This window comes from Mugil cephalus, chromosome 15, assembly GCF_022458985.1.
Source record: "Mugil cephalus isolate CIBA_MC_2020 chromosome 15, CIBA_Mcephalus_1.1, whole genome shotgun sequence".
Classification (NCBI taxonomy): Eukaryota; Metazoa; Chordata; class Actinopteri; order Mugiliformes; family Mugilidae; genus Mugil; species Mugil cephalus.
Genome location: NC_061784.1, coordinates 3,794,608 through 3,817,985, shown reverse-complemented (window position 1 = coordinate 3,817,985; position 23,378 = coordinate 3,794,608). Strand labels below are relative to the sequence as shown.

Here is a 23,378-nt window from a genome sequence, read left to right as displayed (position 1 = left end):
TTTCTTTTTCTTTCTTCTTTCTTTTTTGTTTGTTTTTTTTGTTTTGCATTCGTGCCTAAATTCACAAAAAAAGAATATTATAAATAAAATATATGCATACGGCATACGAATAAGTAACATGATGTATTTTTATTTATTTATTTGTTTATTTTGCATACTTTAACCAGAATATAAAAGAAGTAAATGCACAGTAAAGTTTGGGGTGCATTAGAATGACAAAGTCAAAATGAGTACTAGCCATTCAAAGGCTAATAACAATAACAATAATAATAACAATGCGATTATTCATAATAATGGTGATTATGATAATAATAATGACATAATCATGTAAAGTTGTTAATACTATTACAATCTATTGTACGTGTAAGTCCTGCACAATAACTGCAGAACATATATCTATCAAATAAGTTATTTTCTCTCAGTTATTTTACATCTAACCTCACAGAGCAAAAAGGAAAGTTTCCTTTTAAGGTTGATCACTCCAGACATAGACGATGCAATAGTGCCCCCTTGTGGCTGAAGATGGCATTGTGCAGTTAAAACAAATGCAATAAATAATGCAACAAGATTTCTTCTAATTCTGTCCCTTCTCTAATTTTGTCTAAACTCACTGATGAAAATTCACATTTGTGTGAGAGTGAGTTTAAGGTAGCATATCCAATTATTTAAGTGTTTCTGTGCTAAGATTGTCTTATATGTCCACAAAATATTTATCATGTGTCCTCTTATAATTCTGATCCTGCTTTCTAGAAAAAGAGGTCACCCTTGCTCTTAGTACTGTCCTCCGCCTACTACTGTATATGCATGTGACAGCTACTTTTTAAAATGAAATATTCATATGTCAGCCTCATTTTATGGCAAGATTTATTCTTAAAATCAGAGGTTTCTAGCGCTCAACCAGTCTCCAGATAGATGCACACAGAAACACTCCATATAAAAAATAAATAAAACAAAAACATACAACTGAGCAAATTAACAGAGCTCAAGTAGCCACAAAGAGTGAGGAATCCATAGGACTATATTAATCTCTGGCTGGTATGCAGATTCAACTCAAGATTCAAATTGTTGACCATAATAATAATAATAATTATTATAATTATAATTATAATATTTTTGGATATTTGTGTGCTATGGTTTTATATAAATATACAGTGAAATATTTCAACAACATATTCTTTCCTTTTGTAGCATTAAATAATTGAAATTACAGATGATTTCACACTTCATATCACAAATATGCTTCCTGCTGGTGGGTTCAAAATGTAACCTGACTCCTGATTATTATTAAGAACAGTAATTAATTCTAGAGTTCTGCAGCCTACAATGGATGGAAATATTTGGATCAATGTGTTGTAGTTAAGAAACACTTGCAAAAGTGTAATTCATGGTTGCAGTGTTTAAATGGTTTGTCTCTGTAATACCATGTATCATGACACCTGTAATAGTAGTACACAGAAGGCCAGGTAAGCATGCACTGCAGTACAAATTCTGGTGAAGCTCTACAGTAACTGCAAGTGTGTTATAATTGAAATCCCAGCTGTACACAAACACACCCACACACTGTACTCCGATGTGTGATGTGCATTGGTGCTAATAAAAAGTGGATTTCTTTGGAAGCATTAAAAATTTAAAGAAACTGATGAATTCTTCCATGTCATGGAATTTCCCAATGGCACTGGACATGCAGTCATAACGCATCTTTCATGGCCTGGCTGAGGGCTCTCTCAGCCTGTAAATGTTTTAGTGAAGAGAGCAGAATTAAACGTATCCAGTATGTTCAGGGTCCTGGGTCTGTCCATTGTCACAGCTTGGCGTGGAGATCTTCATGTCGAAGAACTTTGTAGGTGAGCCAGTAGAGGACATTAAACATGAGGAAACTCATGGGGAAAAGAGCTCGGGAGATGGTGTCAATCCTCTTTGCCCGATCCACAAAGCGTCTGCGTATGTCATAGAAACCCAAACCAGGAGGTAAATCTGCAAACACCGGCGTGGCATCCATTTCTGGTGCACTTCCTGTTGACAATGCAAGTCCAAAACTCTGGAAGAGAAAACCCTGCTGTGCCAGCTCCTCCTCCTGCAAGACCAAGACACATAGCATAACTACACTTTCTGTGAATCCCACAGCTCAGCAGCTGATGTTTTTTCTTTTCGAGCCAGTGACTGGCTGGTAAACAAGGAAGCAAAATATACCCTGGCACAGGCACTGCACTGTTGGACTGCGTTCCCATGTGGAGCATTGTTGCCTGACATGTTGTTTCCTTTCACCTTGGTGTCGCCGCTTCCTTGCTGATGAGGAAAAATGCGGCATGTCAGTGAAACTGCACGGGTGGAGCTGTTTTACAAATGTGACACAACTCAACTTTCCTATGTAGATGTTTCAAGACAAATTTTCATTATACTGCATAAATCCAACAATGAATAAGTACACAAGAGTGAAGCAGATGTTTTGTGTATTGCCGAATAAATATTAAAAATATGAATGAATTCTGCAGCTGCTGTCACACTGCTACATTTAGGAAGTATTTTGTTTTTCAGCCCATTTAGTTTCCCCCCTGTTCTTCTCAGAGTATCTAATGTGAGGCAGCAAGATGTAGAGAACATTCAGCCAACGCTGGAGTGAGGTGGTGACTTGAATTAATTACAGGTCAGCGCTGTCTGCATTTCATGGCTGGAGTGCGGCATGCAGCTGAATTGCAGCTCGTGCATAGCTAGGCACAGGGAATAGCCGGTGACAGACGCCCAAAGGGCTGAGTGGGTGGGTTGCACTCACTGTTCTCTGCCGCTGTTGCTCTTTCAGCTTCTTCCTCAGTCTGAAGAACTCCTTGTGCTGGCGTGAAACGAAATTGACTGCTGCATATTCCAGCAGTGCAGCAAACACAAAGAGAAGACAAACTGCCATCCAGATGTCTATGGCTTTGACATAGGAAACCTGCGAAAGAAATCACTCAGTTTACATCAGTCATGTTAGGCTGTGAAATACGGAATAAAATTACATATATGGACTTACATGTCATGTTATTTTCTCCGCTAAGTATTCGCTAACATCATGCAGTGGTGGAAGAAGTGTTATAGTATTATTTAAGTATACTACACTGCACGTAAGGCAGGTAAAAGTTAAAACCTTAGGTAAATGTACAACAAAATGTATTTTAGTGTTTCTGTTTGTGTGGAAAGCGTTTGACTGTTACTATTGACACATTGCACTATTAACTTTCATTGTTTAAGTAGCACTTTCATTTGTCATTGGTAAAGATACAGATTATTATAACAATAGTTTCAATGATTACATGTCATATTTTATAAGGTGGATAGACTAAGCCATATGTGCTACATATAAAAACTGTGAAAGGAAATTGTTAGCTATAGTCATGCATTTCTCTCTGAAGTAGAGTGCAAACTAAAATATGTATGAATTCCCTTCATTTGAAAGACCTAAATGTTGGCTTCTTTCATAGAAATAGATATATTTCTATATTCATATACTGTACATAAATACAATGTATGTAAAGTTTCTGTTTATGGGTACACAATAGGTGGTTAATAAAATAAAACAAAGATTCAAGGCACACTTTTAGTCCGGTGACCATTTACATTTTTAAATCATCAGTTTATCATGAACAATGACTAATCATATTTTCCTCTCCTCCCTGTAAAAGGTCACAAAGCAAACAGTGTGACCTTTGGCAGGGAGGCCCTGGAGCCAGAGCTCTGCGTCGTCATGGTGAGAACCGTAGTGATTCCCAGTCCCACTCTGGCAGGAGCAGCATCCATGTTGATCCAGAACGACACCCAGGACAAGATGACGGTGAGCAGGCTGGGGATGTACATCTGGATCAGGTAGTAGCCCATCTGACGCTCCAGGTAGAATTTGACCTCAATGCAGGTGAATTTACCTACCAAGCACAGCAGATGGAAGCACAAATTGACGATGTTGTTAGAGACTGGCAACTGGCTGTGTGTGCTGAGGATGTCGAGTGACAGGTGGCCACATGTACCTGTGTTGTAGTGCTTGGTGCAGTAGCCGAGGCCTTTCTCCTCTTTTAGCACAAACTGGGGGAGCATCAGATCATCAGCCACCTGCACCGCTCCGACATCCAGCCACTCAAAAATAAGGTCGTTCATGGTGTAGCCAACTAGAAGAGACAGAGAACGTGCACAGTATGCACTTGAGTTTGTGAGAGGATCTACTGTGAATGTGATGTTTTTGAAAAGGAAGAAGAACTCACAGCTTTCCAGCTGCATCGTGCACGTCTGGCTATCCATAGGGAAGTTTTTCAGATCCATCGGACAGGAAAGAGTAAGTGTCAGCCTGGAAAACAGAGGCAGCAACACCACAATGCTACAGACATGGTGTGTAAAACAAAATAGTGCTGCCCGCACACTCTGACCCATGACTGGACAAAAACAAAGTTAGCGGACACCCCGCCAACCAGCGCCTCTGAACCCCACAGCTCCAGCTTTTTCTTATTCAGGTGTCACTCCAACCCCTTTTTGCACGCTCACCCTCCATTAAAGGTCACATCAAGCGGCTCTAACCTCTTTGGCACCTGTCCTCCTTTCCATCTTTCTGTTCCACTACAAGCAGCAGAAAGGACTGACAGGTGCTGACAGACAACATGTCAGCCTTCACGGTGGGCTTGAGGTAAAATGGGCTGAGAACACAGCAGCACCATCACAATAGGAGTGTGCTGCCCCCCTCACAGGACACAGAGATCAAGATTAAATAAAAAAGAACGTCCCATTATTTAACACAGGCGTTGGTGTGGTCTTTACTGATAATACATTGAATTTCTTTAGCTGTCACTGCTCTCTTTGTTGAGTCCTGACGTCTTCCGCTGCTCATTTTAAATGCCCTTCTTGTCTGTATTCCAGCAAGGATGAAGTGAAGCCTTTCATTCAAATGAGCAACCCTGGAGAGAGGATGAATATAGTGTAATCCACATGTTGCTCATATGTCAATAAAGGTTTTTATTTACATTTTTAACACATTCTGTATGATGCTGTTATTGATGATTTGGTTTGTGTTTCGAGGATTTTCTAAGAGAGTTTCCACATTGCTTCCTATTCTTTATATTCTAATTATAACTCCTTATCATTACGCTACAATTCACCACTGCCACATTTCTGACCTGATTCCCTTTTAGCCTGCAGTTATTTCTTCAACATGGACTGGTTCACACTGTGTGCTGGACAATACCATTACAACTAAATGAACTGGAGTGAAAAAAAAAAACAAGCAGTGAGCCAAATGTTCAGCTTAGGCTACAAGTCACAGAGGGAGAGGACACATATTTACTCAGCAAATAAGAAACCATTGATATGGTTTTTATGTGTATTATATATATATATTATATATATATTGGCTCAGCCAATTCCACCTACGAAGAACAGATCACCTGATGCTATAGAGGACATTTCCATTCTGGAATATCCGAAGCAGTTTGTTGTCCGTTGTGACCTCGTGAAAGTTGGCTCCCTTCTCATTTGCGAAGAACAGGTCAGGTTTCCAGATGGAATCCAACATTGAAGGGTCCAAGTCCAGAGAGTCATCTGGATACTCCTTATATGCCAGCCGGGGGTCGTTCCACTGCTGCCTCAGAAATACATTGAGCCGGTAGTCCTGTGGTTTGGAGTCATGAATCATGATAATAATTAGAGATCGCACTAGTTCTAGTTTTAAATCACTGAAACAAAATGTTATTATGTAGTATAAATACACCAATCTAGCATAACATTATGACCACAGAGAGGAGAAGTAAATAACATTGAGACATTGTGACAATCCAGTGTTCTGCTGGGAAACATTTGGACCTGGTATTCATATGGATGTTACTTAGACATGTACCACCCACCTAGACCAGACCAGACCAGACATACCCACCCCACAGCAATGACACTCCTACACACAAAAACGGTTTAGGAACAACTGAAAAAAAAAAAAAAAAAAAAACATGTAGAACAGGACAAGGAGTTGACCTAGCCTCCAAATTCACTAGATCTCAAAGTGAGCCACAAAATCCCCTCCCCTCAACCCATAGCACCCAAAGGTCCCCACTAACAACATCCTGTTACCAGACGCTCAAAGGAGACCTACATGGTATTAGGAAGTGGTAATAATGTTATGCCTGATCAGTGTTCAGCGCATATTCTGTACATATTCAGTAACATTACACTATTTGCCACAAGTCTGTGTAACTAATCAGGGATAGAGACCTGTAGCATTAAAGAAAAAAAAGAAAAAACAGAAAAGCATAAATGCTGACAAACAGACCTCAGTGCCCATAACCTCAACAACACCAAAGTCCACTCACTTCACTTTCTATCAATTAAAATTTGATGTCTCTCTCTTAGAGGTATTTTAGAAAGTCTTTCAAACTCTAGACTCTAGAATAAGTCCCCAAACAGACACCATATGCATGGGCCTCATAAATAAAGGATAGTTCCTTCGTTGACACAGACTTGGGTATGAGAAAAATACTATATACTATATACAACCTCGACATTTTTACTTCATTAACAATAAATTAGACTGTTAACGATGGTCGGTAACCTCTGGTGTTGTTGAATCTGGCCTAGAACTGTACCACATTTGATGCAGGGGAAATGAAGCACAACAAATGCAACTGCAGCACTGTTATAATCCCACTAGTAGCAGGTTGACTCCTCAGAGAATCTGCCACAATCAGCAACATTTGAAAAATTTAATCAAGTTAAATATCCCGTGTATATTTGTGGACATAAACAAATCATTTCTGCTCTGAGTTTACTGTGTAGCGTAGAGGTAACTAAGATGTTACTATAAGGTTATTTAAAATGACAGTGCCTTGCATAAATACCTGGGAACTTGTCATTATGGGGTAGATTAGATTAAGTGGTGGAGCAGATCAGAAATACTTATAAGTCAGAACGGACCATTCGCAAATATTTTAAAACTCTGTGCTGCTGCTTTAATACATTACAGAGGGAAATACCATACATCTATTATTGCAGAGTATATTCATAAAGCAGCAACATTCATTTAGTGCACGCATATGCATCCATAATTAGAATGCGATATGACTTTTATGTCATAGTTTGTGAGTACTTTTGGTATTGTGGGTGTATATTGATGCTAATTTTTTTGTTATTGTTTTTTGGTTGTTGTTGTTTTAATACTGAAGTAGTATCTCTACACTGTGGTGTTGCTTCTTTGAATACATCTTCCAACAGAGGAGGGCAGGACCATAATTCAATTCAATTTTATTTACATAGTATCAACAAAAATACAAATTGTCTCAGGACGCTTTAGAAAAACCGACCTGAAACCTCCAAAGCAAGCCTGAGGGTGATGGTGGCAAGGAAAAACTCTTTTCCTATTCCTATTCTTATGTTTTGTGACAAGACTCAGCGGTGCAGTGACATGATAAGGAAGGATTATTCTCACTGGCAAATGTTGAGTATAACAACCCGCAACTAAGAGACAACAATGTGACCATGCAACCGCCTACAGACTACTACCGACAAAAGCCCATACAAACCCAGTTAGATATATGCACATACTTTACTTATTTCCTATCAAAGTGACTCTTTTCAGAGCTATTGTTTTGCAAAGACTTAACCTCCAGACACCCGAGCTTTTGTTTGCCATGCATTTTTAATTTCTCTAAGGTATCTGGGATCAGTAGGACGTTAAAAAACTAAGCATAAGCATCATGTTTGAACAGGAAGTAGTTTTTGAGAAAAAAAAAAGTCCTCATATGTGGACACCAGAATTATTTCACTGTATAATACAATATCGTCACAAATGTGTAACAAATGTATTTGTTTCAATCCCTGAACATGTCTGTGCAAAATCAAGATTACAAACAATGAAATTATGAAATTCCAAAGTCGTCAGATGATAACTAGCGACTTTGTAGCTTATTGCTATTGATAGAATATTATATATATATAAATTTAACAAATAAAGAATATTGTTAAATTTGCCGATCATATCAATCCAGAAAAGTAAATAAGCATGAATAAACAAGTTACAACTGTAAAATTTGATGAGGTTTTGTGCCTTGTACCACCAACCAAACAATTTAATGTGCCCACATGAGGACGCAGGGTCTCAGGAGGATAATGATAAAGTCCTAAGAATGAAATACTAAAAAACTACTTTCAATAATGTTACTAGTGAATGGTCACCAGTTGTACTCTGGTGCAGTCACAGGGATACAAATAACAAGGAAAAAAACAGCAGACGTTACTGACATATTTAACTAATACCATACAAAGAAATCTAAAGTTAAATTTGATTTCAGTGAATTCTGTGGTAATTCTGAATACTGAAGTAAAATGGTGCTGTATTAAAAATGTTGTAAAAATGAATGTCCTCACCATAGTTGTTTCAGTGATGGACCCAAAGCTGTTGATGAAGATGTTACAGGTGACATTGACGGGAGGACCTGGCAGAAGGAGAGAGTCATTACACATCACACCATAGTAGCCCTGATTTCTTAAATACCACTGAAGAAGAAAAAGATGAACATGAAGCCTGAAACCAGTGAAGAGCATTCCTGCAAAACAGCACGTGCTTGTTTCCTGCCTAGTGTGCCACACTGTGTCATGATGTACAGCCACATCCAAGGCAACCAGAAAGGAATTGTGTTGTCATTTCCACTATGCTCCCATTAGCGTAGTCCAAACATCGACCTCTTAAACTTAAATATTTTAGAGACTCATTTCCTAAGAGGCAATAATTTATTGATTCTGCTTTAGTTACATTAGTGTATTTATAGATAATCAGTCCGGGATTTACCCAGCGTGCTCTGACAAGGATGTGGAGCAAGTATGAAATATATATGAAATGCGACCCCAGAGGCTGAGGGGGAAGTGTGTCAGGGAGAATCTGCTGGCTTCACTCTCGAGGCGGGTCAAGACTGGACTGAAATAGGCCTTTGGGGTAACACGCAAGGGTGACTGCACATTTCTGTCACAAAGAAATCTGAAAGTCTGTGTAAAAATACGACAACCCGAGGCTGTGGGTCAACACAGCAACAGTAACAACACACGACTAAAGGAAACAAGACTTCTGTGTGAAACGCTCATAGCCTGCAGCATCTCTCACTTCTGACCCATCTGTGAATGATTTGTGCTGCTTCGCTGCCCAGGCGCAAATTGAGCGGTGCACATCATCACACCTGTCCCGACGGAAGAGGTCCTACAACTGCACGCTGCATTACCTTTGAAATTTGGCCTGATGCGAGCGTCGTAGCCAGATGTGCGTCCCATCAGTTTGTCCAGAAAGTCAGAAGGAGAGTGGGGCTTGGCTGCTTTGCTGGGTAACTTCACCTCCTTACAGAGCACAGACCTGCCAAGTGACGGGACAACCAAGTCTGAGTGACACTTCCTCCTGGATTTTTTACTTTTAACTTAATGTAAAAGACTTAAGAACCATTTTTCTTCTGCAAGCAGACTGTATTAAAGATGTGCAGTATCTGAAATTTGACTTGATTTGAACAGTGATCACATTTTTGCACCATTGTGCATTTGGTAATTAAATTGCTTCCTGCTTACTCAACAGTGTTGATGTTATTTTAATTCAATTACAACTGTAGAATTATCTTTTTTTTTTGTTTCATTAATCTTACAAATCTTGAGAATTTCCTCACTGTTGGATAAATCAACGATTATCTTATTCTGGTCATTTAAAGAAGACAAAATATTTCATGCAAGTTTCTTCTCACTTTAAAAGCAACAATAAAAAACAAGTGAAATGTCATGAAACGGAGTCAAATAGACATGCAGCACAAATTTTCCATTTACTCATGGAAATGTCTTACCTGCCTTGTAGAAACACTAGAAACCAAACCCACAGCAAATATGTGACTTGCAGCAGCCGCATCCTTCGCTGTAAGACCCAACAGATGATGAGAAGACAAAGAGCTGAAACTGTGTGGGGAAGGAAAGCGGAGGAGCGAGCGGAGAACTTCTTGTTGCTCTTCCACTCCGTCTTCTGAGCCTCCCTCCCTCCTTCCCTCTCTCTCTGCAGGTGTAAACACAGGAAGCTGCTGCTGTATAATTCAGAATCCTAAGGAAGTTATTTTTTTTCCTGCCTGTGTTTGTGTGGATGACTTCAAGCTTTATCTCTTTTTCATGGCCATATGCATGCTGAAGGAATTACTGCAAGAATATTTAAAGTGACAGCACCATTTTCATAGTGGAGGGGCCCCCACACTTCTGCATCGGGAAACACAGAGAATTCATACGACATGCCTTACATTTACAAGTAAGCTTTCTTAGTAAAAATAAATAAATAAAGTTATCATTGAAAGAGTTTTTAAATAAAGTCTTCCCATTTTCAAATATCTTGATAATTGGATAGTAGAACACTGTAAGTGACCAACCCAAATCCACAAATTTGAATGTTTTTTAAGAACACACACCTAAATAAAAGCAATAAAATCACATAAAAGTGACCCTGTCATTTTTCTAGTAGCATTAAAGTGTCTACAGATATTTAATATGATATGAAATCTTATCAGTTTGTAAGAATGCATAATTAAAGCCAAGTTGTCAAGGCAGTAACTGCATGTAAAAGCTAAGTAAAATAAAAGCCTTAAGAGCCAATGAACTCAAGTGTAATATATCTTTAAGAGTCACCATACATCAAGAAGTTGTTTATCAGTAGCAGTGGCGTTGAAAGTTTCTGGTCTAATTATTTCATCTTCAAACTGTCAGACAAATTCAAATACAAATGTGGAAGCTCATGTTTATTCCTCCATACAGAGGGGGAGGCAGTTCAGCCATTTACTCATGTAAAATTAATGTCAAAGAAAGCGACGGGACGTTATGGCTGCACGTGTTTGCCTCACACTCCAGAGGCCGTTCCACATTTCGCTCTGCAGCCCACTGTGTCAAACAGGATAAGAAATGTGTGAGAGAGAAAAAAAAAACATGAAGGCAATTCTAATAACGAGAAGCCTTCAGTTAAAAATAAATAAATAAAAAAAAATGCATGCCCGAGCATTTTTACCTCCGGTCAGAGTAAGTAGGCCAAGCTTTATTTGAATGTTATTTTAGTGGAGTGCAGAGTGGATTTACTTAATTAGATCACATTTTCACACGCTGCAAAATATATTTATGCATTTTTTTTTTTTTTTTTGTACAGTCTTTTAACTGAGGTCAAACCTTCAACATCAGCTCACTCAGCTTTAAGGTCAAGTCACTCTAGTTCAAATGTATGACCACAGGAAATGTGCCAAGCTGACTGCACATTGATTAAAATGCCTCGGGACAGATGAGCTCAGCCACGCTGACTTTAACAACCATCAGAACAATCACGGCTCAGAACGGAGGTCAACCTATCCGTTGTCACAGCTATTATCTGGAAGCAAAACTATAAATAATAGGTTGACTCCAATTTAAAAATAGCTTTTATTGCAGCTTCTCTGAGAACAAGCCGCTCTGATCAGACAGAGGGACACCATAATCCATGCGCAACATTTTCAGCCTGGTGGGTGGGTGGGGCCGACAGACAATCACACAAGTGTCGCGGAAGATGTGAAGAGAGGAAAAATACAACGATAAAGGGCAGCACATATAAATTCCAAATATGAAAATATTCCAGCGACATGATATAATTTACATTGATCCTCTGGTTTGGTATTCCTGACCAGTTAAAGAATGTGGCAGTCACTGCCAGAGTTCAACTTTCACTTGACGCCCAACTCCCTCTGAAATCTTAATCTTCATGGATGTTGAACAGCTTGGCCACTTCGTTCAGATCTGCATGCTCCTCTCCATCCTTGATAATCTACAAACGACACAAAGAGGCTGTTTAGAAAAGACAACTCTGTACTTCAATCCTTTTGACGGCATAAAGCAAAACAATGTGCCTACCTTCCGCGCAATAGGCATTCTGTTGAAGACGTTCCACAGGATGATGCCCACCACCACTTTGTCCCTCAGGTAGAAGATGACTCCTTTGCCATAGTCGTCTTTCTGCTGCACAGCGGGGGCAGGTGTTACAGGGGCCACTGTGCTGGTGGCCGTGTCCTCCGTTTCACTTTCTGACCGGATCCCCGTCCCTGCGACACAATCAAAGACACAGACTCAATCTGGCCCTTTGACTTCTAATCAAAATGAAATTATTTTGACTGGACAGCAAACGCCCCTACCTGACTGCTCTGTAGCAGCTCTAGGTGTATCCTTGGCGGTGGCTTTGGCGAACACGCCTACTGTTGGCAGGCTGCTGTCAACGATCCCGATGGCCTCGTAGCCCACATCAGGACCCAGGTCACTCCTGAGAGGAGACACATGTTTTAACAAGAAGAATAACTCAGGCATATGTTATCATAAGCTTTTGGAGTTCAGACAATGTGTGTTGAAAATAGACATACAGTCTTTTACTACCAAGAAGTGTCACCTCTATTTTTTTTTAAGTTCAAAACTGAATTTTCTCTTCTGCAGGAAATAGTTTTGCTGATGTTTATCTTCCAATGTGAAGTACAGCAACTGTCTACTTTAAAAACGTAACAACACAATTGTTATTTCTTTGTGTATTTCACACAGCTTCTATTCTAAAGACGTTGCAACAGAAGCATTTTCATGAAATAAACTGAGGGCTGGAAGCTCCAGTAACAACCCTGCAGCAGACACTTGATGAGTTTCAAGAGAGCTGACGACCTGAAGCAATGTCACAGCCAGCTGTCCATGACAAATGACATACTTCCCAGAGAGCCTCAGCGTTAACTGCACTAATTCAGAGGCATGCAGACCCAGTGTTCATCAAGATTTTGAGGGAATCTGGTGACACACTTTCATTGACACTGTTCTAATCTTCCTGTCAAACTCTATTTGTTCATAAAACAGTTTATATTCCAGAATAATCAAAAAAAGATGAACTGGAAAAAGTCCTTTGACTCTAAAACGAGAAGCTTACAGTGGAGGGGTAAAGTGGATACAGAACACGCTTTATAACAACACAACGTGAAATGAACTAAAAGCCTCCAGCTGCCGAGTAACGATTAAGTGCTGTGTGTCCTAGATTACGAGTTACTCCCCAGGATTATTCACTGGGATGATTCTGATTCTTAGAAACAGTGACATATTGTTTGACTACATCTGCCGCCTCGGTAGTTGGGCTAATGTCCCAGTGTATTTTTTTGGACTGCAGTGAACTCATGTTGTCAGCACTGTGTCATATTTCACCAGCTGTTAGCAACATGCAATCACAGCATTCAACTGGTTAGTGAGAAGCGCATTCCACGCTGAAGCTCAGTTTTTTGAAACTCCTCCTCCTGCGATCCTGTCAGTGATGGTCAACAGAGAGCCATTTTTCAAGTCCATAATTAATTTACTGTCTGAGTAATACAGCCCTCTGCTGCCAACTCCAATCCTAATGTCCTCTAAAGACATTTTAAATATTTCAGACTTAATGGTGTTATAGACTTCAAAGCGATCACCCGTGTTCATCTGACACCTACATCCTGGTCAATTGCAGAATGATTCCCCACTGGTCCATTATTTAACTGTATTCAATTCAAACATTCAGACTGGCTCGCACTATCATTTCCATCATTTCCACACACTGTGGGCACAGCTTTCATCTGGAAAAGGGATCCACATAAGTTAGTATTACTAGCAGGAAATACCCACCAGAACATAGACTGATGCCAGTAGGGTTTGCTGGCTCCTGTCATGTTCTCTCCTGCTAGTCTACCGCTCACAACGGCGTGATCGTGGTGCTCCACTCGCCTGCGTCCCAGTCGGATGTCGTAGAAACACGCGGCATCTCCTGCCTAGGTCAAGACAGAGGAGATTCGTAGTAAGTAGTAGTAAGGACTGAATTATTATTTCACACTAAAAGCTGAAGAGAATTTTTCTTTTTAAATATAACTTTTACTTCAAACGAGGGGGCAGATATTGCTTTATTATACTTCTACAGCGAATTATATCAGGATCATGACTTGTCTGGCCTGAAGAGGGCACCGTATGAAAGACTGATATATCAAAAGACATAACTTTACAAATTATCATAATAGCCCTGCACACACTATAAAATAAATCTCTTAATTGTGACCTTTTTTTTTTAATTTACCTCTAGTCTGCATATTTCTGCTCTTTGGTCAATATTTGTTTAATATAAAAAAATAGCAAATAATTAGTGTGCACTGTTGGCTTAACTGGTAAAAGAAAGCAGAGCTTTACCACTGAATGATCTCACAATACTATGTGAAAGAAGGCCTTTAAACTGAGAAATTCCTTGCAGCTCTGTGGATCTTTGTCACTATTATATATCTATAACGTTTCATGTGAACATTAACTTACCACCCAAATATTGGACCTAGCTTGCAGCTCTGCATTGACACGAAAGCCCCCAAAGTCAGAGTCCACCTCCAGACCTGCTGACTTAGCAAGCTCGACATTAGGCTCCAGGCCAACTGCAGCAACAATGTGGTCGGTTTTCACCTACACATGAAGAACAAGATAATCAGTGACTTATGAGTGACATACATTTACTTACTTAGGCCACATTTGTGCAACAAAGTCTGAACTTACTAATCGGCCGTCCTTCAACTGGATTTCTAACTTATCGTTTTTGCAGGTCACAGATTTTACCAATGCTTCTGTGAGGACTTTTACACCCTCTGGAAAAAAATCAGATGCAGGATACCATTATATAGAAATTAAAAGACAGATGATGTGTATACATAAAAACATGTCTTTCTTATTTCAGTCAAACTAGTTGTATGAAATCAAGATTGAACCTTTCTTGACTTTTTCTGTTGTCCAGTTGCTTAGATACTCAGGCAGCACCTTTCCCATGTTACCCCTCTCAGGGAACATCTGGATCACCTCCAGGTTAGAGTCAGTGGCTAAAGAGAGAAAACCAATGATTCATTTTGTCACACATCTGTCTTTTATCTACTTTCTTACTTTCTCAACTTGTCAAATAGTCTTACATCTCCTGCCCAGGGCACAGGCCAGCTCGCTTCCCAGGAACCCGCCTCCAATGATTGTGATTGACTCTATGTTCCTGGAGACCTTGTCCAGTGATTTGAAGTCTTCAATCTGTGGAGGAAAATATATTTTAGATCAAATTTACATGTTTATGTTAAAACAGTTAAAAACAACAAATTACATTCTGGGTTATTAACACTTCCAGTTAGTAATTCCATCACGCCATAAATAATTCCCAAACAAAACACAACTAGCACCACCATGTGGCTAAACACTGACCTTGCGGAATAGCGTTGTCTTCTTCATCACCTCCTCTCCTGCTCTTTCAATTACCTGCAGGTTTCTGGGAACGCCACCTTAACACAGAAATTTAAGCCACATGGTGTCATAAAAACAATAGGGATGCCGCAACACAACTTTTGTTTCAGAACAAATAGAAATAGTTGCCTCAAGGCGCCGATGTGAGCACTTAAAATACTTTCAGATTAAATATTTGGGTTGCTCAGTTACCACCTCTGCAGAAGTGTTAATGATTGATCAACATCTAAGTATCTGAAATATCAGAATGAATGTCAGTGAATGCTCTTGAAATCATGATCACAGTCAGCAGGGATCTCCTCCGGCACCAAAGAACTTTTTTTCCAAAAGGAGGATTATTTTTTCAGAAAGTATTTACTGTAGCATAGAATGTATGATATGTCCATCTAATTTATATTCAAGTGCTACTGCATCTTCAATGTTTCCTTCCAAAAAGGATCTAAAAGAGCCAATAAACCTGTGCCTACCACTGAATCACATGCAGCTAGAGTTGGTTATGTATTGTAACACACAACATGTGTCAAGGTGCAACGTGGTTAGTGATAATGTGTGAGTTATATCAGAGCTCAGTACATGAGTACAGTCCAGTACAACCGACCCTCAATACTAGTTTCTGTGTTTCCCCATAAAACAGGATTTTAAAGCATCTTACCTGTAGCAATCAAACACTTGTCATAAGAAATCTCAGTATCATCATCCAGTTTTATTTTGTTTCCTCTCACGTCCATCTGTACCACCTAAAATGGATTAAAAACATGGGACACACGTTAGTGCATTAGGTTTACTCATCTTTATGATGCCAGAATTCTCTGTATTGTCATGTATGTTCACACATAGGAGGAATTTATGGTACTATAAAGTAAGATAAATCCAGAAAATCGAATAATAAAGAAATATACACAATAATAGAGATACAGGATGAACTGCACTGTACGTGTTGTGCATGAAGGTGTGCATTAATAGACTATAAAGATAAAAATATGCATTAACAAACAAGGTGCGATAAGAGGCCAATCTGCTAATAACAGAACTATAAACCTTTTTGCCAGTGAGAACAGCCACTCCCCCATTCGCTGCACTATCCAGTTCTGTTGGACTGATGTAGAATGACGGCGGCTGGAAATAGATACTGGAAAATAAACACAAAAATATTTAACTTGACTTAATTTTTGGCTTTTAACAATGTTCAGATATTAGTTGCTGAAATGTCGATCCTTCTAGTTGATCTCATGACAATACTAGGATGTGAAAACACTTTGTATATCATGTTCTTCTTAGTGAAACAGAGACTTGCAGCACAGAGGGTGGTGCCAGTTTTGTTTTGCATCTTCAACAACATCAGTTTGTGACAAATACTGAAGAAAGAAGAAGTTAGTAACTGTACAGTAGACACCATTAAAATGAGTATAAATATCAGGTTGGATGGAAAAGTGGACACTCCTGCAATAAAATATAAGAGATCTCAATGGAAAGCATTAGTATGCACAGACATGTTTACACGAGACAAACAGTGTAATAATAAGCAATAAAGTTGAACAAGCTAATACCAGGTAAGAAGAGTTTAAACACACCTCCTTTCTTTTCCATTCCACTGTTTGAAACGCAGTGTTTCCGTCACGCTGGGATCATCAGAGAACCACAGCTCTTTAGAGAGAGGTGGCCTCATGTACGGGAGGTCTGGCTCATCAGTCACAATCAGCACCTAGCAGCAAAAATTAAATAAATGCATGAGTAATATGAGCTAATAGATGCAGTACATAAAGACACAAAAAGAAAGTCAGGTTCGACTAGATGGGTAAAAACCTGGACAGAGAGTGAGTATAAAGGCTCGACTGACCTTGGCACCAGGGTCTCTGGCTCGAATAGACCGGGCAGCAGCAAAAGACGCAGTGCCTCCACCAATGAGGAGGTAAGGGGTGTGTGAGGGCAACTTGGAAGAGGCAGGTGTTGAGGCCACTGCTGCATGAGAGAACGACAGCAAGCAGAAGGGAAAGAAAAGAGGGAGAGAAAGAGAGGAAAGGCAAAAAGCGAAACACAAGAAAGAGATGCAGTCAGTGCATGATCTCATTAGAACCCATGAGTTACACAAATACACCCGGAGGGAGTGAATGCACCTGGTAAATAAAAGAAAAGAAAATGTCACAAGTGAGATTAACCTTTATCGTTACAAACCAAACAATGTGGGGAAAAAACAGGCAGGGATAAAAGCTGTAATGGAAAGACAAGTCAACTGTGTAAACGGGAGAAAAGGAGAATGAAATGATCAGAATGGGAAGATGTGTTGTGTAGTAGGGTGTCTGCCCATTTCCCCCCAACTCAGAGTTGGACTATGGTCTTACCACTCTCTGCCACAACTTCAGGCTGGGGCTCAGGTGGCTCTGCTGCGGGGATTTCTGCTGCAGGTTCTGTTAGTATAACCGGATGATTAACCAGTCACAATGAGAGAAAATAAGCCCTCAGATGTGGCAACGTTACATCACTGCTTCCATGCAAAGGTCTGACTGAGGCCTTACCACTCTCCACAACTGCTGCTGGGGGTGACTCTGTAAGCTCGGCAGGAGACGACTCAGAGGGGGGTGACGGTTCTAGTAGTATAGTGGTAAAGCAGCATAACGACCCCTTATGTCAAGTACTACTAGGCAATATGTGAAATCTATCTTTCATTATACCTGCTCAATCTACTTCATAGAGTCAGATATAAATTCAGGGGTATAAAGCCAATATTTTAAATAGAATGAATGCATCCTTGCTGCACAGGTCTTACCCTGCTCAACTACAGGTGCAGCAAGCAGTGTTGCTGCTTCCTCTGGTGATGTTTCCCCCACTGGCTCATCTGCTGTTGAGGCAATCCATAGTCTGGGTTTAAAGTTTAAACTATACTCTCTGGATATTATGAAAGTTGGGGTCAACAGGGTTCATGCATCTCTTCAATATTCTGCAGAGCATTCATACCAACACCAGAATGTCCGAAATGTGCCCAGACGGTGGCAAAATCTGACAGACACACACAATGCTATACAGACAAAACGACCACAACAAATCCCCAGACAGTGATGCACAACGAATGTCAGTCACAGAACATGTCAGACACGAGGTCCTCCGTTTTACCTCCCAAATATGACAGCCAACATATTTGTTACGAATACAAACAATATGTCCCGCAAAACATAACACAGAAATACAAACAGTTGTAGGTGTGTAGGAGAGGAGGAGAGTTTCCAAAGGCTATAGAGAAAGTGTAAAGGGTTAATTTATGAGGTTACACAGCACAGATTTAATAAAACCTCGCACAAGCAGTGAGAATGAAAACATGCAACACTGGAAATAAACACTGAAAAATCAACACTTGCAATACAAAGGCAAAGTTCCAGTTCATGCAGTCAACTTCTCAGCCTCACAGATGATACAAGTTCAGAATATCCTGAGCATCAGTATTAAACATGTCAGTGTTTATGAGAGGTGTGTTTTTCTGCAGTTCCATGACTTTACCAGCTGGTGGCATCATTTCAATATCTACGTCTCTTCAAAGTACATTAGTATCTACTAGGTACATGCTTGACATGCTTGTGTGGATATAGGGAAGTATGCAGACAAACCTGGAGGTGGTTCTGTTGATTTACTGGGGGTCGCACCTTTGGCATCAGAGGCCGGAGGGCTCGGCTTCTCTGGTGACGGGGCTGCTTCAGGGACAGAGAGGCAGCACGTTTTAACTCGATACTGATGAGGAATAAATGTAAGCTAAAGAGTAAAAAGGAATCAGGTTTTTGGTAATGTTCACTGACGGATTTAAACCAGTCTACCAGTAACTCAAGTACAGTTCTGTTGCCATCGGACTGTTGCAGTCTTAAAATCTGCTGTTTACATCCAAATAAAGAGGAGGCTTAACTGTGAGGTGCAGACTCAGCTCATTAAAGCCTTGACCTTGCACTAAATAACTTAACTGTGGCTGAAAATCTCTAACACATATGTTAAGATTTTTAAGTGGAATGAGTTAAGAGTAAAGGTGATCAGCTGAGACAGACTGCTTACCAGTAGGCTCTGACTGGCTGAGTGTGGCTGGGTCTTTTGAAGCTGCCTTCTGTGATCTGGATGCCAACTCCGCCAAACGAGCCTCATATCTCTGTTGGTCTCCCTTCACAGTTTGGTACGCCTGTGCAAACAAAAATTCACTACGTTCAGTCATGACCAGTTGAACCATTACTTTATGAACCTGCTCAAATCTGTCAATTGGCTCCAGCCTTGATAGGATAGGACATTCTGGGTGAAAACTCACACACTAACACCACATGAGCTAGCAACCCAAATCACAGGGTTACATCCAAATGAACACTCATCCATAACGCTGCAGCATCATGGAAGTGTTCAGCGCGAAATGACTTCTTAAGCATCAGAAAAGGTTCTTCAAGAACAACATTCAGTGTTTTTCACCTAAAGGCCAAGAAGTGCTGCAACAGATGGTTTAGCCACTCAGAGAACTGTGCGTATTTCAAACGATCAGTGCCACTGTCTTTACAAGGACTGTATGATGTACATTTACATTCCCAAAACAAACAGATTTCCACATTTCCGCAAAGTCAATCAGAATATGACTTTGTGGAAATGTGGAAAGTGATCCTGCCGGCTGTAGCATCGATGTAAGAAATACGTAAGAAATATAAGTGAAGACTTTGTCCTTTCTCACTGATTCATTGATAACATGAATTTGTTCAACAGACGAAAATTACAAAGACGAACCCACATCAGGCTTTGCTAAGGTTGTTAAACGCTTCATGTTCAGAATCTTTCAAACATCAAAAAATTAAACACTCCTCACCCAAAATGCTGCGTCAGTTACAGACCAGTTCTGTTTTTCTACCATCGTGATGTTTACCACATGTGGGCATGGGACAAACCAAAGAGAAACTCCTATGTTGAGGTTAAATCCTTACGATCAGGCCAGTCTGCCCTGACTGGGATGGTTGCATGAGTAATTTGAGAGATTGTTAAAGGAATGCTAGTGTCCATTTAAATGCAACGCCTGTGAAATTACATTAAGCAGCCAAAACAACTAAGATCCACGAAACATCTAGTAACTTGCTACCAAGATGCTTGTACAACAGACCTGAAGGACATCTTGAAATAGTACAGACAGGAGAACTGTTGGCATTTGAAAGGAAAGAGGTGGTCGCATTATAAGATTACGTGATTTCCTTTTTTCCATTTGTTGCACTTAGGAAGTTAACCACTTCATCAAAACCTCCTCATGTCACTAGAACATTTTGAACATTGCTATACGTTACGACAGAAGACCCATACTCACATATACCACGCTACCGAGGGAGGCTGCTGCAACCAGGACGGCGTACTTCAAGTTATCCCCTCCTCCACCCCCTGCCGGTCCCGTGGACATGTGAGCCGCAGGTACGCATGTGGGTGTTCTGCCACTGTTCAACCCTGAAAAGAATTTGACATATTTTTAATATAAATATATTGTCCAATCACGGGTAATAAAAAATATATCTTTTCCAGCATGGTGACAATACAGATGCATTTACAGTTGCTCTCCAATCTTTGATTTTGTTTATATTGATCAGGTTTTGTAGGTTGCAGGACTCTGACTGACACTGCAACTCAATTAAATATTAACTATGTCTGCATCATTTAGGAGATAATATCTCACCTTCCTTCTATATCTTACAATATTCTAGTTGGTGCAGAGATGTCCACAATGAAAAATAATTTTCAAAGGATGTGCTTTTACGCAGTGTTTCAGTAAACCTCTAGATTTCAGGTTTTAATAAGACATTTCCTAAAATGAACTGACTGACACACTTTGGTGTCATACTGAGGTCACAGAAATCCCTATGGCAGTTAATCAGGTTAATTAAAAGCAGTGCACCCACAATTTGAGTTTGGTTGAGGCTTCAATCTCACTTTAAATAACCTTTTTATTTAACTCAAGAAAAGACACCATCCTGAGTGCCTGATTCGTCGTCAGCCTTTTGCTCATTCATTAGCCTGTCAATTCAAATGACCACACTTGGATTTACAGCTTGATAGCGGTGTAACACGGTGTTAACATTTATTATGAGCCCTTTGATCATCTTTCAGGGTCCCTTGGCAATTCTTCTGTTGTCACTTGCATGGTGATTCTGTATTTACATGTGTTGTCAAATTAATGAGGATGCTTTCTCACTTTCCTGGTGTCAATTTGCATGTGTTTTCTCATCTGCAGTGCTAGGTAATTTCACTCTGAGATACTGTTAATAACATAATGCATTAGTGAATATCGTACAACCATGCATAACATTCAGAAGGGCTGTTGTGCTGATCCTATCTGGATCACAGAGGAATGGCAAAACCCCGCGGTCCAAACCAAAGCCGGCCTATGTAAGCGTGGTGAAATAAGACGGGTCACAGAATGTGGTGCAATACCTGCACGAGATTATCAGTATTCAAACGACTGTGATTCTCTTGCGTTGCGTTCTGGGAAACTTCATGAATGAATGAAATGAATCGAAGTTTAAGCTGGCCAGTAATCAAGGTGTCAGAGAAACACTCTGCAGCCAACATTTGCTAAGTAGCCCCGTTAGCTTTCGCACAACCATACGAAGGTCGGGATAGTTTGAGTAAGCTAAGCTAACAAGGCTACCCTGGTTAATGTCTTTATTTGTCTTATTTATTTATTTTAATATCGTGCTATGTGTGTTGGAACAGAGGCCACCTCTCACGAAGACAACAAGTTGCAGTAACTAGTTACCCACCAGCTCTTCTCACATTCTGCCGGCACACAGTTGATGAGCTCCTGGCAAGAGGTGCAAGCTTTCTCCACATAGTCCTACATGTCAGCATCGTGGCTCCGCTCCGCTGTGGCGGCTCCTAGCTTACCAACCGACTCGTCGGACACAAACACGAGCTCGTAACCGTTAACGGGGTCCAACAGCTAGCGACCACTGACAGCTAGTAGGAGCAGGAGCAGCACTGCGTTACAGCACACGCCAAGGCCAGAGACAGGTCACTCTATCCAGGGGAGTCATGGGTAATAGCAGAGACTCTTTCAGGACAAGAGATTGCTCTCCACGAGCAACTATGGAAGTTAACGCCTTCGGAAGAAAGATGGCGTCGCCACTTACATCACTGACAGCTGTGAGCGCGATTTCTTTGAAAACTTAAGCTACTTAAAGTCGTATTAGTGATTAGTTTGTTTCCGTGGCGGTGTAATATATTTTGAGTCTACAATTAATAATTAGAGAGTTAATATAACTTATTATTCCATATTACAGGCCTGTATTGAAGGTTGTTACGCTCCCTGGTGGTGTTTTGTCCATCTTTATTAAGATGATCTCTGGTATCTGCCGTACCCTTAAACCCTATTCTTGTTCTTGGCATTTTTACACATTAATGCGGTCATAGTTTGCGACTGCCCCCACAGTGTGTTTAACGCAGTAACGTGGCTAAGGGAGATAAATATTAAGATATAATGACGTGTACAAAACGCTGATAATAACTGTTTCATTGTAAATTATTGTATTCTTATTGTTAGGGGAAAAAAATGTTGCTGGTTGAAATGTAATGGACAGATGGATCATAGATTTAAAAATTCCTGGGCTTAGACTGTGCAATTACAAAATGCAATTAAAGTGCATTTTCTTTAAAAATGCACTGTAAATGTTTGCTCATGAAAGCTAATGTATGCGGGCCAGTCTGATGTATCTATATAAACTCTCACAGGTTTTTAATGAGTCATGATTTATAAATATTAAACTCGCCCAGTGATAGAAAACAAAACATCATAAAGTAGGTAATTTTGTCGCCCCCTGCTGGTTCATCAAGATATTTGAACAGCGTTGGTTGATAAGTGCTGTCTGGCTGCAATCAGATGCACATTCTGAAACGGATTGTTTCGGACTGTTTGTACTGAAGATTTGAATATTAAGGAAGTTTATAATCCATGATGGGAAATCGTTTTCATTTTAAATAAGAGGATTTATTTACTTCCCCTGTTGAGAAGAGAACAAAAAAGGCGATGGGATGTGGACGTTGGTCATTGACTTTACTGGGAAGAGAAATGAGCTCACATTATGCAGAGCGTGCACATTTCAGTGGGTTGATGTGTACCTGATGTGTTTTACAATTTATTTTGAGCAATTGCG

General features: G+C 40.1%; 2 protein-coding genes across 8 annotated transcripts; both read right to left on the bottom strand.

The window, feature by feature from the left end:
• Positions 1 to 287: 287 nt before the first annotated feature.
• On the bottom strand, positions 288 to 10,188 carry glra4b (glycine receptor, alpha 4b). 2 transcript variants are annotated; one of them, XM_047607176.1, is made up of 10 exons: positions 9,807 to 10,188; positions 9,207 to 9,334; positions 8,362 to 8,429; positions 5,397 to 5,620; positions 4,227 to 4,309; positions 3,996 to 4,133; positions 3,679 to 3,893; positions 2,771 to 2,929; positions 2,191 to 2,286; positions 288 to 2,074 (listed from the first exon to the last, which is right to left on the bottom strand). In XM_047607176.1, the coding sequence occupies exons 1-10, from the start codon at positions 9,866 to 9,868 to the stop codon at positions 1,802 to 1,804; spliced, it is 1,446 nt and encodes a 481-aa protein (XP_047463132.1). In that variant the 5' UTR covers positions 9,869 to 10,188; the 3' UTR covers positions 288 to 1,801. The 2 variants fall into 2 exon arrangements, with proteins under 2 accessions (XP_047463132.1, XP_047463131.1); XM_047607175.1 differs by having other exon boundaries at positions 3,996 to 4,309.
• A 1,193-nt stretch (positions 10,189 to 11,381) lies between these two features.
• aifm1 (apoptosis inducing factor mitochondrion associated 1) lies at positions 11,382 to 22,252 on the bottom strand. Of its 6 annotated transcripts, none has more exons than XM_047606970.1 (20): positions 21,990 to 22,252; positions 20,546 to 20,679; positions 19,276 to 19,396; positions 18,843 to 18,926; positions 18,011 to 18,082; positions 17,760 to 17,831; positions 17,586 to 17,651; positions 17,084 to 17,205; positions 16,818 to 16,948; positions 16,285 to 16,375; positions 15,899 to 15,983; positions 15,208 to 15,284; positions 14,931 to 15,039; positions 14,736 to 14,843; positions 14,527 to 14,615; positions 14,296 to 14,436; positions 13,624 to 13,766; positions 12,144 to 12,268; positions 11,866 to 12,053; positions 11,382 to 11,779 (listed from the first exon to the last, which is right to left on the bottom strand). In XM_047606970.1, the coding sequence occupies exons 1-20, from the start codon at positions 22,075 to 22,077 to the stop codon at positions 11,708 to 11,710; spliced, it is 2,118 nt and encodes a 705-aa protein (XP_047462926.1). In that variant the 5' UTR covers positions 22,078 to 22,252; the 3' UTR covers positions 11,382 to 11,707. The 6 variants fall into 6 exon arrangements, with proteins under 6 accessions (XP_047462926.1, XP_047462927.1, XP_047462928.1 ...); XM_047606971.1 differs by having other exon boundaries at positions 18,843 to 18,923; XM_047606972.1 differs by lacking the exons at positions 17,760 to 17,831; positions 18,011 to 18,082 and having other exon boundaries at positions 21,990 to 22,251.
• Positions 22,253 to 23,378: the final 1,126 nt, after the last annotated feature.